The sequence below is a fragment of the Bos grunniens genome, chromosome 24 (assembly GCF_055505025.1).
Source record: "Bos grunniens cultivar Pamir isolate PY7600 chromosome 24, Bosgru_T2T1.0, whole genome shotgun sequence".
Classification (NCBI taxonomy): domain Eukaryota; kingdom Metazoa; phylum Chordata; class Mammalia; order Artiodactyla; family Bovidae; genus Bos; species Bos grunniens.
The window spans coordinates 26,906,764-26,922,733 of record NC_141188.1 but is presented as its reverse complement, the minus strand read 5'-3'; the positions used below and the strand labels follow the sequence as shown (position 1 = coordinate 26,922,733).

Genomic DNA, 15,970 nt, shown 5'->3' with positions numbered 1-15,970 from the left:
CTTTCTTCCAAGATATGACAGGATTATCAAAGTTGTAACTGGGTATCAGACATGACACATTTAAAGACAAAATGCATTTGCTCATTTATAACACAGCCAGCAAGGGCTGTAGGAACAAAGACTGTTCTTCACTTTTGGAAACAAAGGTAACACTTTCTCAGGAAACTGATCTGCTACCTGCTATAATAATATGGTTGGCATTGATTTTGAATAAAGAATATATTAAGTTCTCAGAATTTTTTTTAAAAGGCATCTAATAAATCTATACAGTGAATAGCATGTCTTTATTCTATTTACAGTACATTTGTTATAAATATAATACATTTTTGAAAAGCTTATTTTTAATTAACTTGAGTAGATTTATATTTTAAACAGATCAACTCAATTGTTAAAGTTACATAATAAAGAATATGATAATTTAAATGACAAAAATCTCATATTGTGAAATAGTGCACTCTATGCTGAGATGAATGAGAGGGGCGGAAGTCAACTCCTTTCAAAACTATATTCAAAGCATCAGAAAAAAATTTTTTTCTTTTTACAAAGTTATGTATAAGCCATAGGAACGACCAGATACTGAAGTATGAAGACTCATAACCAAAGTTCAAAACTGATTTTAGAGAATTGTGTGAAGTAAGACAAGAAACCGTGTATTTGACACTCTATAGAACTTCACAGTAAAGCTGGAATTTATAGACTAATGGCTTAAAAGGAGTATTGCCAACAAGGCCTTTTCTTCCTTCAAATCCTCTCCTAATGTTCATATACCATCAGTAAGTTGTAACAGCAGACTTAGACACTGGTTTTAAGATGGGGCTTAATAAGGTGCATGGATATGCTGAATTCTGTATTATGAGCGTGTAAATTATTACCAGGGTTTAAAGAAATACAAAAAAAGAATTTAAGTATTCTCAGTCCAACGTGCTTTGCATCATCAACAAATAGACAAACCAAAAGTATTCTGCAGTGATCCGACACCAACCTCCCGAACAAGTTAGGCATTTCAAATACTGCTGTAAAACCCATCCAGTAAAATAAAACTGATTCTTGTGCATTTCAGTACAAATCTGTAAGGTGTCACACATTATTGATGATGATCAGGGCAGGCATGGAGCTCTGCTGACTTGTTTCAAACACCGTGACTTGGTCCGATAACTTGGCAAATACCCTAGGAGTTCCAAGGTTATAAACACCCGTGTGGACAAAGCATGCTTTCAGCTGCAAACTGTGAATCTCCTGGCTTTTAAGCTGAAGTTTATACTGTGTTTGTCCCAGCCATGTAAATGATCCATGGATTTCCAAAGCTTCTGGGCTAAGGGAGGAGGAAAATGGTAAGTTGGAGGATATTTTTTCTTCAGGAATTTTTTCCCAAAGCCCCAGTAACACATCCCTTTCATCCAGCAACTCTAATTCTAGAAATTATTTATGATGCCAACTGTTTATTAATAATAACATCAATAGTAATAACTAATATTACTATTTCTATAACTAACATTTATTAACAGTTACTATGTTCTAGACTTAGTGCTAAGAGTGAATTATCTCATTTAACACTCACAACAGCAGCCAGTAAATAGGAAACCTGATTTCAAACCTGAGCTTTTAACCACCTGGTTCTCCATACATAAAAATAAATGTATATCTAAGAATGGTTATAATATTTAGACTGTTTATAATATTGAAACATGGAGACCAACCCAGTGTCTACCAATAAGACATTAGTTAATTAATTTATGATACACAAAATATGTTCAGATTTCAGAGAGCTGACCCAGATCCTATTTGCAGTGTTATACTGTAATTAATAATCAGCATATGCTTCACACTGCTTTTCTAAAGATCCCAAATTTTCTGAATTCTGAAAAGCACATAGCTCTTAGGACTGCCAATATAGACCTGCATTTTTTTTTTTTTTTTTTTGCTGTTGCTGGAGAAGGAAATGGCAACCCACTTCAGTGTTCTTGCCTGGAGAATCCCAGGGACGGAGGAGCCTAGTAGGCTGCAGTCCATGGGGTTGCACAGAATCGGACACGACTGCAGTGACTTAGCAGCAGCAGCAGCAGCATTATTTTATAAATCACAAAACAAGACCAAAAAAACTTCTATCATGAACTTACTGATTTTCAAGTTTAGAGTTCTTTATCACCAACAAGCTTTTATAAAAATTGTCACCTCTGGCCAGAATTGCTGCTTTTAGAAACCAGTTTTCATTTGCGACTACTGAAATGCTAAGACAAATCTCTGTAACTCTTCTCTAACACTTCTTTTATTTGGCTGTGCCAAGTCTTAGTTGCAGCACACAGGATCTTCAATCTTAGCTGTGGCATGTGGGATCCAGTTGCCCGACCAGGGATCGAACCTGGGATGCCTGCCTTGGGAGCACAGAGTTGGCAAGTCCCTTTGCTAACACTTCTTAATACCAAACAAAAAACGGTATGCCTGAGTAAACTCTATCTATATTAGATAATTATTTGCATAATTTCAAAATATTAAACTACTTTCAACTCAATCTTTAACTATAAAATAAACCTGCCCTAAACAAATCTTTACCTTGTTGTTTTATGCCGAAGATCAACTATAACATCGACGTCGGCCTTGGAACAATTGGAAAGTAAAAGGGTCACTGGTACTAAACAAAGGCTGTGGAAAAGAAAAACCAAAAAAAGATTAGTGGGGTATTGAAAACAAAAACACTTTCTTGAACATAAAACTTACAGTTACCTAACAGCATAAGATTCTCAAAAATAATTATATTCAAGTAAGGAAAAAAACTGAGTTCTAAAATCACTCAAGCTAAATGAGTTACATAAATAAGAAGTAAAACATATTAATACAATGCTTGAATACTAAATATTAGAATATATACATTCACAAAACCATTTTTATTTCCTTTTATTAAAGCTAATCTTTAAAAATAACCAGAATGTTTCTAGGTTGTTATTTCCCAAAATGAAAAACAGAAGGAAACAACTGCAACTAAGAAAGACAAATGGAGGGAAAAAAAAATCGTGAAAAGGTGCCAATAACTAACGCTGTTCTTTGTGTTTCTCAAAAATTACTTAACTTTGAGAACTTGGCCTAGATTGACATTTGCTATCCTATCAAATCTGCACAGAAGCCATCATGATTGGGAGACTATGAGAATTATTTCTGTATAGCCAGTTATGAGAAAAGCCCTTTCAAGTAGACATATTTGCTCAGTTAACCTAGTTTCTGATCTCACTTAGCACAGGAGAAAGGACAGGGAGTGAGAGAAGAGGACCTAAGAACAGACTGGTGCAGAGTTCATATTAAGAACATAATAAATGAACATACTCTATGCACAAATGAAGCCTGGTTACATAGTATTATTTAAAATACGTTACCCTATTAACATAAAGAACAACAGTAAAAAAATCTTATGAGCTCATACAATATTAAAATTCTGCTCAGATAATATATTTTATGCTCTCAAAAATTTTATATCCCCTTACTAAGAAACGCTTCCAAAACACAGTGCAAGTAACAGATTTCCTTAGACAAAAACTAGGTTAATTTCAAAAACTCATGCTACATCCTTACCTTCCCCACAAACTTCTCACAGGAATGGAGGACAACCTAGACTAATGAACAGTGGTCTAGTCTAGAGCCCCTCATTAAGTTAAATTCAAGTCATGTAACTTGTAACTCAAAGCAAAACCTCAGGAACTCTAGCAGTGTTGCCACTTGAGCCTCAAATCCTCCATGCTCTATCTAGATGCTTCCAGTGAAAGAAATAAGAACATCTGGATGCTTCCTAACCCCAAAGTCATTATCTTCATTCCTCTTCTTCCTCCATCGCTGTTTCAGTGAATAGCACTCTCATCTCCCCAGCAAAGCGTGGGCATCATCCCAAGTATTTTTTTTTTTTAAAGTGGGAATGGGGGCTACTGCCTCATTAGCCCCCCATTCCCAACTTTCTTCTATTCGTCACAAATTCCTATCAATTCTGTTTCCCACACAGCTCTGGAGGCTGGTGACTTCATTCAAAATTCACATTCCTTACGAGCTCAAGTCACTGCATCTCTTGGTTTACTAATCACCTCTGAATTAGTGTTCTGACGTAAACCAATCTTCAACTGGGTGTTTCTCATACCTGACGTGTGATCCTCCCACTACACTGCACCACAGTCACAGGAGGGCTTGATAAAAGAGACTGCTGGGCTCCATCCCCAGAGTTTCTCATTCAGAAGGGCTGGGTGGGGCCCAAAATCTGCGTTTCTAATAAGTTCCCAACTGCTGCTGCTCTGGGACCACCTTTCAAAAATCACTGCTTCACAAAACAGCCTTTCTAAAATGCTCATCTGATGAGCCAAAAACAGTGCCTAAAGATCAAACTGCTAACAACCATTCCCCCACCACTAACATCTGGTATTATTAACAGCATGAGTTCTAGAGTCAGACTGCTAGGGTTCACATGTCAGCTCAACAATTCTGTTTCTCAGTTTCCTCAACTGTAACCTAGGAATAATAACTTTACCCATCTCTTGAGTTTCTTGTGGTGGCTGGTAAGATGAAATATGCTAAGCGCTGACAATAATGCCTAGCACACGTTCAAAAGCTTCACAAACACTATTTAACACGCCTTCTTACTGTGAGGAGCGATGGCAGCTAACCCCAGTTTGACGCTTTGCTGTTTCTCGTATTCTCATTCCTCTGCTGCCCTGTGTCCCACTGCCATGACCAAGTCGCCTCCTGTCGTGCCCCTCCCCACTTCCCATGGCATTAAGAACACTCCTCCAGATCTTCAGTCTCTTCTCTTTATGTGCCACACCTCACTTTAACTGAAATCTGGCTGAGGACACAGCTGCCTCTACAGGCCTTGCCATAACAGATGCTGTTTATCTTCCAGCATCTTCCGCATCTCAGGCCAGAATGTCTCATTAATGTAGTTAACACCCCTTGTTGAGTTCTTCCTCCTCTCTCTCCTATAAAAACACCTCCACTTTTGTCATAAACTACTCCAAGGTTTTTGCTCTTTTTCTTTGCCCTCAAACTAACAAACTAAACTAGTGAACGTAACTCAGTGCAACAGAGATTCCTTGGGGCAGGTGAAGGGATAAGCATTTTGAAATATCTGGGGTAAAGATGAGGGAAGCATCTGCTTCACCCCACCCCACCCTTGATTCATCTACGATGTGGGTCAAGCAGAGGCCTGCCACCTAGACAGAAAGCACTGCACAGGCCTTCTCTTCCACATCATCTTACCGGTTTCATTCATTAAAAGCTTCTGCTTGAGTTTGCTTTCTTCTTTTCAATCCTGAATTTTGTCATCTTTTTGGTGAACTTCACTGTTTAGGTAGACAATTTATTCAGCTCCTTCTCAAACCCTTAATCTATCACCTCCATAACCACCAGGAGTATTCAAAACTCAGTCATCTGTCTTTCATGACTTAACCGTGAATTTTTTTTTAGTCCCCTAAAATAACTACCTCTGAAATACTCCTCAGCTTTTCCACTCACTGACCACGATCACCAGCTCTCTCAATTATGCTTCTGATCTTCAGTTTCACTGGAATGTCCAATCATTTGACCCTCTAATTCACCGATTCTCAACCCTGATTACTGTGGTAATGGTCATTATTGTTTAACAATTATTCACTCCCCTCACGTTCCAGCTGTGTGATGGGGGATCATCTTTGTTGACTGTGAAGGACAGGCTATTTGGCCAATGGAGTAATAATGACTGATGCAAGCAGAAGCTTTAAATGTGCTACTGCAACGTAGCTCACTTTCTGTACTTCAGAGATACGCCATGAGAAGAACAGCTAGTTGCTGCCCATTTGGACTAACCCCCAAAATACATGTGCACAGACATGAATCCAACCAACCCACAGACTGAAGGAGAATCGAAGTTGTCGATGCTCTGCACACCCATGAGCGTGGGAATAAATGCTCTGTAAGCTACTGAATTCTGGAGCGGTGTCTCACAAAGCATTATTGTGGCAATCTGAGGATTTATTTAAAATATACAGACACTTGGGTCCTATTCCCAGGTTCTGATTTAACTGGCCTGAACATCAAGATTTTAAAAATTCTCCAGGTGATTCTAATGTGCAGCCAAGTTGGAAGAAACTGCCGTATCTTATCCTTCTCGACCCTTCCTTGTTTTCACATACTTCCATGCACAGTTTGAATTCTGTGATGCTTTATTTTAGCTCACTGTTCTGCTTTAGTTTGATCAAATCTGTCCTGTTTTACATACTTCCCTGCACTGCCAAGTTTCTATGATGCTTTTCAACCCTAACAAAATCACACGGAGAAGTCCTTCATGTTCCAGCCTCTAACACACAGCCCAGGTTTTAACCACTAAGCAGCACCATGGAATCTAAGATGTTCAGGAAATACATGATGCAGGACAGGGTTTGATAAACAGGGACAAAGTAGAACCGTGAGGTACAATGAAATATTATGGAATCAAAACTGTCTATGCAAGTGTGTGAAATCAAGACAGGTTCAGTAGGGATAAAACATTTCTTTCCTCAGCTTTGGCTGCACATTAGAATCACCTGGAGAACTTCAGGAACTCTGGATGTCCTGCCTGAACCCTTGGCCAATCAAATGGGAATCTCTGGGAGTAGGATCAAAGCATCTTCCTTTTTTTTTTTAATTTCCTCAAGTGATACCAGCATGCCTCTGTCAGTCAAAGGCACACAGACTGAGTACCGAGCAATTAAGACCTAGACAAAGATTTAAGACCAAAAGTATTTAAAAATAACTTAAATGGCTAAAATTTTTAGAAGTCTGACAACAGAAAGTGTTGGTGAAGGTATCAACAGAAGGAACTCCCACGTACTACTAGTGGGGATGTACTAATTAGTAAAACTAGTTTGAAAGAAACTGGGCATAAAAAGAATAAACTCTGTATAATACTAAAGTTCAAAAACCCCACAAAAATCAAAATACGGAGATGTAAACTTGGTTGGAAAATTATAAAGAGGAGCAAAGAAATGACTGCTAATACTGGGGATGGACGGCAAGTACACAGGGGGCTTGAGACTGCTAGCAATTTTTTCTTCCCTAGAGATGATTTTTTGGGTATTAGTTTTATGGAAAAGAATCACTGTGGCCACACATTTTCAGTTTTGAGAACTTTTCTATGTGTTATACTTCCCTGGTGGCTCAGATGATAAAGCGTCTGCCTAAAATGCGGGAGACCTGGATTCGATCCCTGGATGGGGAAGATCCCCTGGAGAAGGAAATGGCAACCCACTCCAGTATTCTTGCCTGGAAAATCCCATGGACGGAGGAGCCTGGTGGGCTACAGTCCATGGGGTTGCAAAGAGTCGGACACAACTGAGCAACTTCATTTTTTAATGTGTTATATTTCACAATAAAAAGGTTTAAAAATGGTTGGCACCATTCAAGTTACGTTTTAGATACTTCTGATGCTCCTAAGTCTCTGTGAAGGTCTTCGTTTTGCCCAGCACTCTGTGTTCTCAGCCAGCTTCTCATTCCTCTCAGTAGTTATCCTCAAATTTCACTTTTAAAAATTCTCTACCCTTTCTCATTTCCTAGAGTACTTTGAGTACTTAACCTTGCTCCTACAAACTCTCTAAAAGGGAGGCATGTGCAGACTTGTTAAAATTTCTCCCTACTTTCATCTTTTTGTCCAAAGCTAATCCTGCCACTTTTCAGCGTTACCTTTTCATCTATTAAGGGTTTTGTTGCCCTTCTTGCGTCCCATCATTTCCTTCAAGACCATAAATACAATCTGTATCTTCTAAGTAAGAAAACAGTAATACTGAAGGGTATTCCCTGATCCCTGTTCACAGCCAGGCTTCTTGAAAGGCTGGTGGTCTACACCAGTATCCTTACTTCCTTCCCACCTCTATCTCTCCTCAAAACCTACTGTGTCATGCTTCCACCCCTCATACAGTTAAGAGTCTTCTCAAAATCAGGAATGACTTCTTTATCGTCAGAACCAATGAAACGACTTTTTGCAGCCACTTTCTTCTCCTTGAACTGCTCTCACTCCACCTCTTTGATCCCACTTTCTACTCACTGGTCTTGTCTTCCTAATTCTTTGACTGCTACTTCTCGACCAGTATTCTTGATGGACTCCTTGCTCCTTAGCTCATCTCTCCAATACCACTGTTCTATGGGTCACCATTCTCTCTTGTTCTATCCCACCTCTTCCCTACCCCTACCCATGGTGCCTTCACCAAAACTTACACCTTCAATTCTAATTTACAGACTGGCTCTAACAGACTTCACTCCATCTTGTTTTATATCTGCAAACCAGCTCCTTTTTGAAGTATCACCTGACTTAGGACCTTTTATTTTAGAACCTCAAATTTATGTAATCAAACTATTTGTCAAAATTATAAATACATCACCCCCCAAAAGTTTAACACTTGGTAAACCTTAAGCCAATGATGCTGTCTAAATGTAAACTGATGAATCTACACCATAGTCATGTCTCAGGTTTATTCTGTATCTAAAACAAAAACAAAATGATTTACTATTTTTCTTTTTGACTTAATGATATATATGTTCATCAAAAGAAAACTTCTGACAACTAATTGGCTGAGGAAATATCCATCTATTAATTACAGTAGCAACATATAATAACCATAGTAACACGTAAATTACTTAATGGCAATTTCTGTAGACTCAATATTAGTCTAGATTTCTTCTTCAATATTTGTGTGAATGCTATTAATAAACGTGTGGATGTGTGTGCATGCACACACAGGTGTGTATATTGCAGAAAAATTTTAACAAAAATACATCTCAAACCTTTTTTGATGAAAGGGATGATTAAATGATTCTGGATAGTGAAGACTCGTTTTAATAAGATTAGAAAGCTGCTCTGCTGATGGTCTTGAGGAAACTGTAGTGTTTTCTGGCCTGAAAAATTTTAATAGTTCCATTTCTGGTGGCTCCTGAGAAAAGAAAAAATACAACAATGAAAACACTGCCTTCTTAAAGTAAGGTTTAACAGATACAAACAAAAGAAGCTAAAACCAGTGGAAATAAAGTAAAGCATGTACAATACTTTTTCTGCTGTAAAAACTAATAAACTAACAGTAGAAATCATGTGCAATACAACCTAGGATAAAAAACTAGGATCTGTAATCATTTATTCATTCTCTATTATGTGCTAGTGTTAACTTGATATCCAACAACCTCACATAGTAGTTCTATAGTTATTTAATACTTCAAGACTTAATTTCCTCATACGTAAAAATGGGTTCACAATAATAATAATTTCAAAAGTTGCTGTGTTTCTCATCTAATAAAACTGCTTAGTACTTAGGCTATAGACATTCAATTGTATATCATCTGCTTCGAGAGTTTTTTAAAATATTCTCCTTATTTATTTATGGCTGCACTGGGTCTTCCTTGCTGTGGGTGTGCTTTCTCTAACCGCAGTGAGTGGGGGCTACTCTCTATAAGTTGCAGTGCACAGGCTTCTCACTGGATGGGTTCTCTTGCTGTGGAGCACAGGCTCTAGGTGCATGGGCTTCACTAGTTGTGGCTCACCAGCCTAGCTGTCCCCAAGCATGTATCTTCCCAGACCGAGGATCAAACCCATGTCCTCTGCATTGATAGGCAGACTCCCAACCACTGGACCACCATGGAAGTCCTCTTCCTTGATTAATTTTTTCTCCATTTTCCTTTACCATCAGAAAATTTTGATTTTTTAATTTCCTGGTAGCCTAGTTGGAATCTGATCTACACCCAGGACTGGCGAACCACATCCCATGGGCCAAAGCCAGCCTGCTTCTGGTTTTTGTAAAGAGAGTTTTATGGAAACAGAGCCACATCCATTTGTTTACATACTGGCTATGGCTGCTTTGGGACTCTAAACAACAGAGATGAGTAATTCTGACAAAAACCTTCTGGCCAGCAAAGTCAGAAATGTTTATTATCCAGCTTTCCTCAGAAAAAGTTTGCTGACCCTTGATTTATACAGCTGCCAAAGCAATATTCAAATTTGTTTTTAACTTATGAGTGAGAGGAAAGTGACTGTAGAGGTTTACTCTGGAGGAGGAAAAACTTGTGCCTGGAAGCCAGAAGGAGCTGAACGTCTGAAGTTTCCCTTCTTAATCTGGGTCCTGCTTATACTGGAGTGTTCTTCAATTTGTGAAAACTCACTCTTCTGCATTTTTGTTAAACTTTAATAAAAAGTTCAAAAAATATCCTATTGTTTAACACAGTATAATCATCTAAGATAAACAAGCTGTTATTTGAGGCTTCTAAACTATACTGAATCTCTACATACCACCTACCAGGAGGCAAACACATGAACAACAGCCATAAAAGGCTACCAAAAACCTGAAGCTAATTTACTGAGGGAATACTGACAAAAGCGTCCCTCTCTGTCAGCTTAAAAGCAGCAACAATTTTCACAGTGAGTGCTGGACAATTTGTACAGTAGTTTTTTCCAATAAGGGTGACAGACAGTTATACTCCAAGATAGAGAGTTCCATCACAAGAGAGGCAAGATATACTCCCTGTTTTATAAGTAAGCTAAAGTTTATCAAGTTATGCAAGTAAATTGCACTAGGTCATCAATCTTAAAGTCTCTGAGCTCCATATATATTATCCTCAATATGATGAACATGCCATATCTCCCAACTCAGCTAATCATGTAAAATATTTCAAAGGTGAAATACAGAGAAATAAAAGGGATATGCCCTAGATAGTATTTTTGTAAAATGGGAATATAACATGAGTAAATTTTATAGAGAACACTTTGTTTCATTTTATAAATGAAAATCTTGCCTTGAGATGTTCCAAATTATCAAAATATGACAATTTATAAATAAAATGAGATTTTTAATTAATCAACTCAGTTTGAGGAAAAAAACTTTCTGAAAGTACAAAAGAGATTTGGGGTTAAATATATCTTCATTAAACCTAACAGAAAATTACCATTAGTCATCACTAAAGTAAAAATCAATTCAAATTATATTATTACCAATGGAATGTAAAGCTAGTATACCTAACTTTGATGAGAAATCACATTTACATAGTCCCAAATTATCTCCCCACAATTACTTCTTATAAATAAAAAGAAAAATAGTAATACTGTGGAGAAACATGGCAGGTAATATCTTAATCAAATGATCCATCACCTATAATGGCACAAATTAATATCACGTGCCTTTTTATTTTTTTTAAGATTTTTTGACATGGATCATTTTTAAAGTCTCTATTGAATTTGTTACAATATTGATTTTGTTTTATGCTTTGGTTTTTTGGCGCTGAGACGTGAGGGATCTTAGCTCCCCAACCAGGGATCGAACCAACCCCTTGCATTGAAAGGCAGAGTCTTAACTGCTGGACCATCAGGGGAGACTCTCATGTGCCTTCTGATGTAATACACTGACAGGGATATAACATCACTTAGGAAGTATTTCAGTTAAAAATGTGTAACTTTAATTTGATAAGAAATATTTAAAGTATTATTTTACATTAAAATAACTGGCCAAGGCTCTTCAAAAATGTCTACATGATAACTGAAAAATAAAGGTTCAGAAAATGTTCCAGATTAAAAGAGACTGAAGAGACAAGTGAACACAGTGTTCGATCCTGGACTGAATTCTGAATGGGAAAAAGCAAACCAAGTCTTATAACTAAGACCGTCGATGACATCTGAATTTAGACTGTATATATGAGTACTGCATCAATGTTAAACTTCCTGAATTAGTAATGGTTTCTGTGATTACGGAGAAGATTGTCTTTGTCTTCAGGAATACTCAGTCAAGTATTTAGGGGGCAGATAGGCAGATGTCTGCAACTTACTTTGAATCACAAGACTAATATGCTTAAATTTTATTTATATATATGATGAGAACTTTTGATAAGATTAAACAGTATTTTAGGAGAAATGAGAAAACAAACAGTACAGCTGCTGCGCAACTCCAGAGGCCCTCCTTTACACTCTATGACCAGTCCCATTAAGTTTTGCAATGGTGTGGGCCTGCTGAACAATAAGCAAGGTAAGATAGAGGATATGGTTCCTTCCTCTCATACAAGTCAATTCTTTTTATAACTATGAGTTCTAGATTCAATAAAGAGTATATCTTAGGAAACTCCAGGATCACAAATGCATCTTAATGCTCTTATTAAGGGCTGCTGCTGCTAAGTCGCTTCAGTCGTGTCTGACTCTGTGCGACCTCATAGACAGCACCCTACCAGGCTCCCCCGTCCCTGGGATTCTCTAGGCAAGAACACTGGAGTAGGTTGCCATTTCCTTCTCCAATGCATAAAAGTGAAAAGTGAAAGTGACCCCATAGACGGCAGCGTTCCAGGCTCCTCTGCCCATAGGATTTTCCAGGCAAGAGTACTGGAGTGGGGTGCCACTGCCTTCTCCATATTAAGGGCTAGCAAACTTCAAAATCAATTTGTTCATTTTTAATTTTAATCAGCTTTCTGCTACCAACCCCCAACTCAAATCTCAGTATAAAAGCTTGCAGAAATCAGACACCTTCAAAAACGCAAAACAACCAAACAAACCCCCCCCCACAAGTTCACAGGAGGCCCCAAAGCATGTCATTACCTGTTTCTGAGGATATGAAAAAGCTTCTTTTCCTATAGTGCGAAGAACAACATGGTGCTGACCTTCCAAAATAAGCTGCTTACTGTCTTCCACTACATAAGCCTAAGAAGAACAAACCACAAAAACGTTACCCCTGCTTGGCAGTAACCTCAAAAGTAACCAAGGCAAAATCTGCTGGAAAGTTGAGGTATTACAGCTAATATCTATCAAATACCAATACTCATGACTGTGTCAGCATTTCTAACTTTTATTCATTCCTTCAATCAATAAAGTATCTGTCAAAATCTGCTCTGCCTCAATATAAAACAGTTGACCTGGATATTGGAGAAACAAATCTTGAAACCTTTCCTAATTCTCTCTAGAATGCTTAAGAAGCTGGCCCAAAAAGAACAGTGCTATACCGTAACACAAGCTTTTTTCTTTACTGGATTGACAATATACAGGCAAAAGGCTTTTTCTTATACTTGTGCTTCTAAGACATACCAGAGTTATCACGTAGTAGAGCAAAATCAGTGAGTATAATTGTAAATCCTATAAGTGGAAATGCCAGGTCCTTGGAGATCTTAAATTTAAGTACATAAGCTTAAAAAAAAAAAGGCTTTTTTTCTTCTTATACAATGGCCTAATTTAATCTATATTAAAACTTATTCCAGCATGTAATTCTTCTTCTTGAACTTCTATCCTGGAGAAAATAAAATCTCTAAATGGCTCTGATATACTTAACATCACATTATGCAACTACAGATAGTTAAATTCTTTTTTTTTTTTTTTTTGACAAGCCCAATGTTTTTTAACTATTAGACTCAACAGATTCAAAATTACTGAGTCAAATGCTATAAACATTCCAAAAATGTTTATTTTCAATTTCTATACTTAACACGTGTGGCAATTTGCCATCCACTGATCACACTTGGAGAAGTGCTGCACTAAGGCCCAGGCAGGCCCAAGGCCTGCTTAGCATCCATCCACACACAACTGAGAAATGCAGGAGGAGTTAAATAAATACTTGATGAAGTGATCTTTAATCGAGAGGATGACAGCTGATAAAGTCCTGACAAAGGACACACATCTCTTTCAGTGGTCTTGTGAGATCAAAAAAAAATCATGCATAACCCTATAATGCAGTCTCTCCTGCACAAAGTCTTCGTTTTTCAAAACAAACCTTTATTTTTGGTTAAGAATAATTAGAAGCTGTATTACACCCCCTTGGGCTTTCCCTGGTGGCTCAGATGGTAAAGAATCTACCTGCCATGCAGGAGACCCGGGTTCAATCCCTGGGTCAGGAAGATCGCCTGGAGAAGGGCATGGCAACCCACTCCAGTATTCTTGCCTGGAAAATCCCATAGGCAGAGGAGCCTGGGGGCTACAGTCCATGGGGTTGCACAGTTGGACACGACTGAGTGAGTAACACTTTCACACTTTCAATCATACCCCCTTACAACTAATTTTTTTTAAACAAAAATGTTGTCCAAGGTCTTAGTTTTCTTCTGAATCATATTTTATTAGAGTGCTATGTTCCCTAAGCATCCACTCCACAACTTATATGAATTGTCAAGTTTTCTTTCAGTCAAGGGGATACTTTGTGCATTATTCAGAGCCCTCACTAAGGAAAACCTACTAGTCACTTTCTCAAATGAGCTGAATCATAAACTTATCACATACCAGACAATATCCCATCCTTTAATCTATTCAAACTTCCATTTCCTAACTGTGGAGCATCACAGTCTTGGGTAGTTTTCTTCTTCTTCATGCGATCAGCAATAATAGTAGCTGATTTTCATTCAGGGTGATTTTTAAAATGATAACTCACCCCTCCAACCAAGGTTACTGTGGGCTCAACAATAAGTACAGACTACAGCACACATTACTCAAGATCCTGTCTCAGATATATTATAATTGTTACATTGCAGGCGTTTGTGGAGTGACAGCTACAAATGCATAAGGTCTATTATACACTTAATGGATGGTTGGTTTACATAAAGGGGCAATGCTATTGAGGCTAAAAATAGAATTTTGACTCAAAGCTTCAAGGACATTTGATTTCAAGGTAACAATGTATAATTTATCCTTTTAGCATTAAGCATCTTTACCTTCTATAATCAACAAGAGTCAATTTGCTTAAGTACTTTTATTGGAACTCATGTAAAGCCAGCTCGGTTTCAGGAAAGTTGATTTAAAAATGTACAGCTTGGTAAAAAGAACACGCTAGAACATCTGAATTAATTTAAAATGCACGTTCTGATCATCTACCATGAACATGTCCCAGTGTTAGGCCTCTGTACTGGACAATACAAAATAAAACCTCTTCACAGAGTTCAGGTGAATATCCCTAGGCAAGGTCCTAAATTTCAGTGTAGAATCATTTCTAAAGACACATACTTAAGATACAAAAGGGTATACTGTGAAAAATAAATCTCTGTATTATAGTTCAAGTTAACTTTGCGTGCGTGCTAAGTCACTTCAGTCATGTCCGACTCTTTGCAACCACCAGGCTTCTCTGTCCGTAGGGATTCTCTAGGCAAGAACTCTGGAATGGGTTGCCATGCCCTCCTCCAGGGGAACTTCCCAACCCCGGGATGGAACCCTCAGTTAGGGGAGACCAATGCCTAAATTACCTCATTCTAGTCTGCCATGAAGAGAAGGCCAATGGCACCCCACTCCAGTACCCTTGCCTGGAAAATCCCATGGACGGAGGAGCCTGGTGGGCTGCAGTCCATGGGGTTGCTGGGAGTCGGACATGACTGAGGGACTTCACTTTCACTTTTCACTTTCATGCACTGGAGAAGGAAATGGCAACCCACTCCAGTGTTCTTGCCTGGAGAATCCCAGGGACAGGGGAGCCTGGTGGGCTGCCGTCTATGGGGTCGCACAGAGTCGGACGCGACTGAAGTGACTTAGCAGCAGCAGCAGCAGCAGTCTGCCATGAGTATGTGTAGATGGCATTTGAATCTGTTTTTTTTTTTTTTTTATTAAAATGGTATTTTCAAACAATCTGGAAAATTTCAGAGATCAACAATTAGGTAATTATAAATAATTTTTTTGTTAATTAGAGTGAGATAATCATATGGCAGGGTTATATTCAACAAGAAAGTCCTCATCTGCTAGAAAAGCAGTTTACAAAATGCTTTTACAGATGAAATATTATGTCATTAAAAATACATAGTACAAAATAAAAATAAAGGAAGGTAAAAATAAAGTAAAGGAGCTAATGGAATACCAGTGGAAAATGAACCTCAGCAAATTAGTGGCTGCTGGAGCCTGAGTAATGGGTACCTAGAGGTATGTGGTGTTATTTTTCCTTTTACAGAGTTTGAAAATGCTCACAATAAACAGTTTAATAATAGCACTTTGCTTTCATGGAGCTTATCATGTTTTACAATATTCTCAGTACCTCTTGTAAGTAGTAAGTAACAGAACAAAGTCATTTAATTTGAATGA

The 15,970-nt window shown here is 38.0% G+C and overlaps 1 protein-coding gene across 2 annotated transcripts in view; it reads right to left on the bottom strand.

Moving 5' to 3' along the window:
• Nucleotides 1-265: 265 nt before the first annotated feature.
• Nucleotides 266-15,970, bottom strand: part of TRAPPC8 (trafficking protein particle complex subunit 8) — an 81,919-nt gene continuing 66,214 nt past the window's right edge. For both annotated transcript variants that reach the window (XM_086372859.1, XM_086372860.1), the window contains exons 26-29: nt 12,533-12,634; nt 8,761-8,906; nt 2,551-2,640; nt 266-1,312 (exon numbers count right to left, since the gene is read on the bottom strand). In XM_086372859.1, the coding sequence (XP_086228985.1) occupies nt 1,078-1,312; nt 2,551-2,640; nt 8,761-8,906; nt 12,533-12,634 (573 nt within the window). In that variant the 3' untranslated portion in view covers nt 266-1,077. The remainder of the gene's footprint in view (nt 1,313-2,550; nt 2,641-8,760; nt 8,907-12,532; nt 12,635-15,970) is intronic.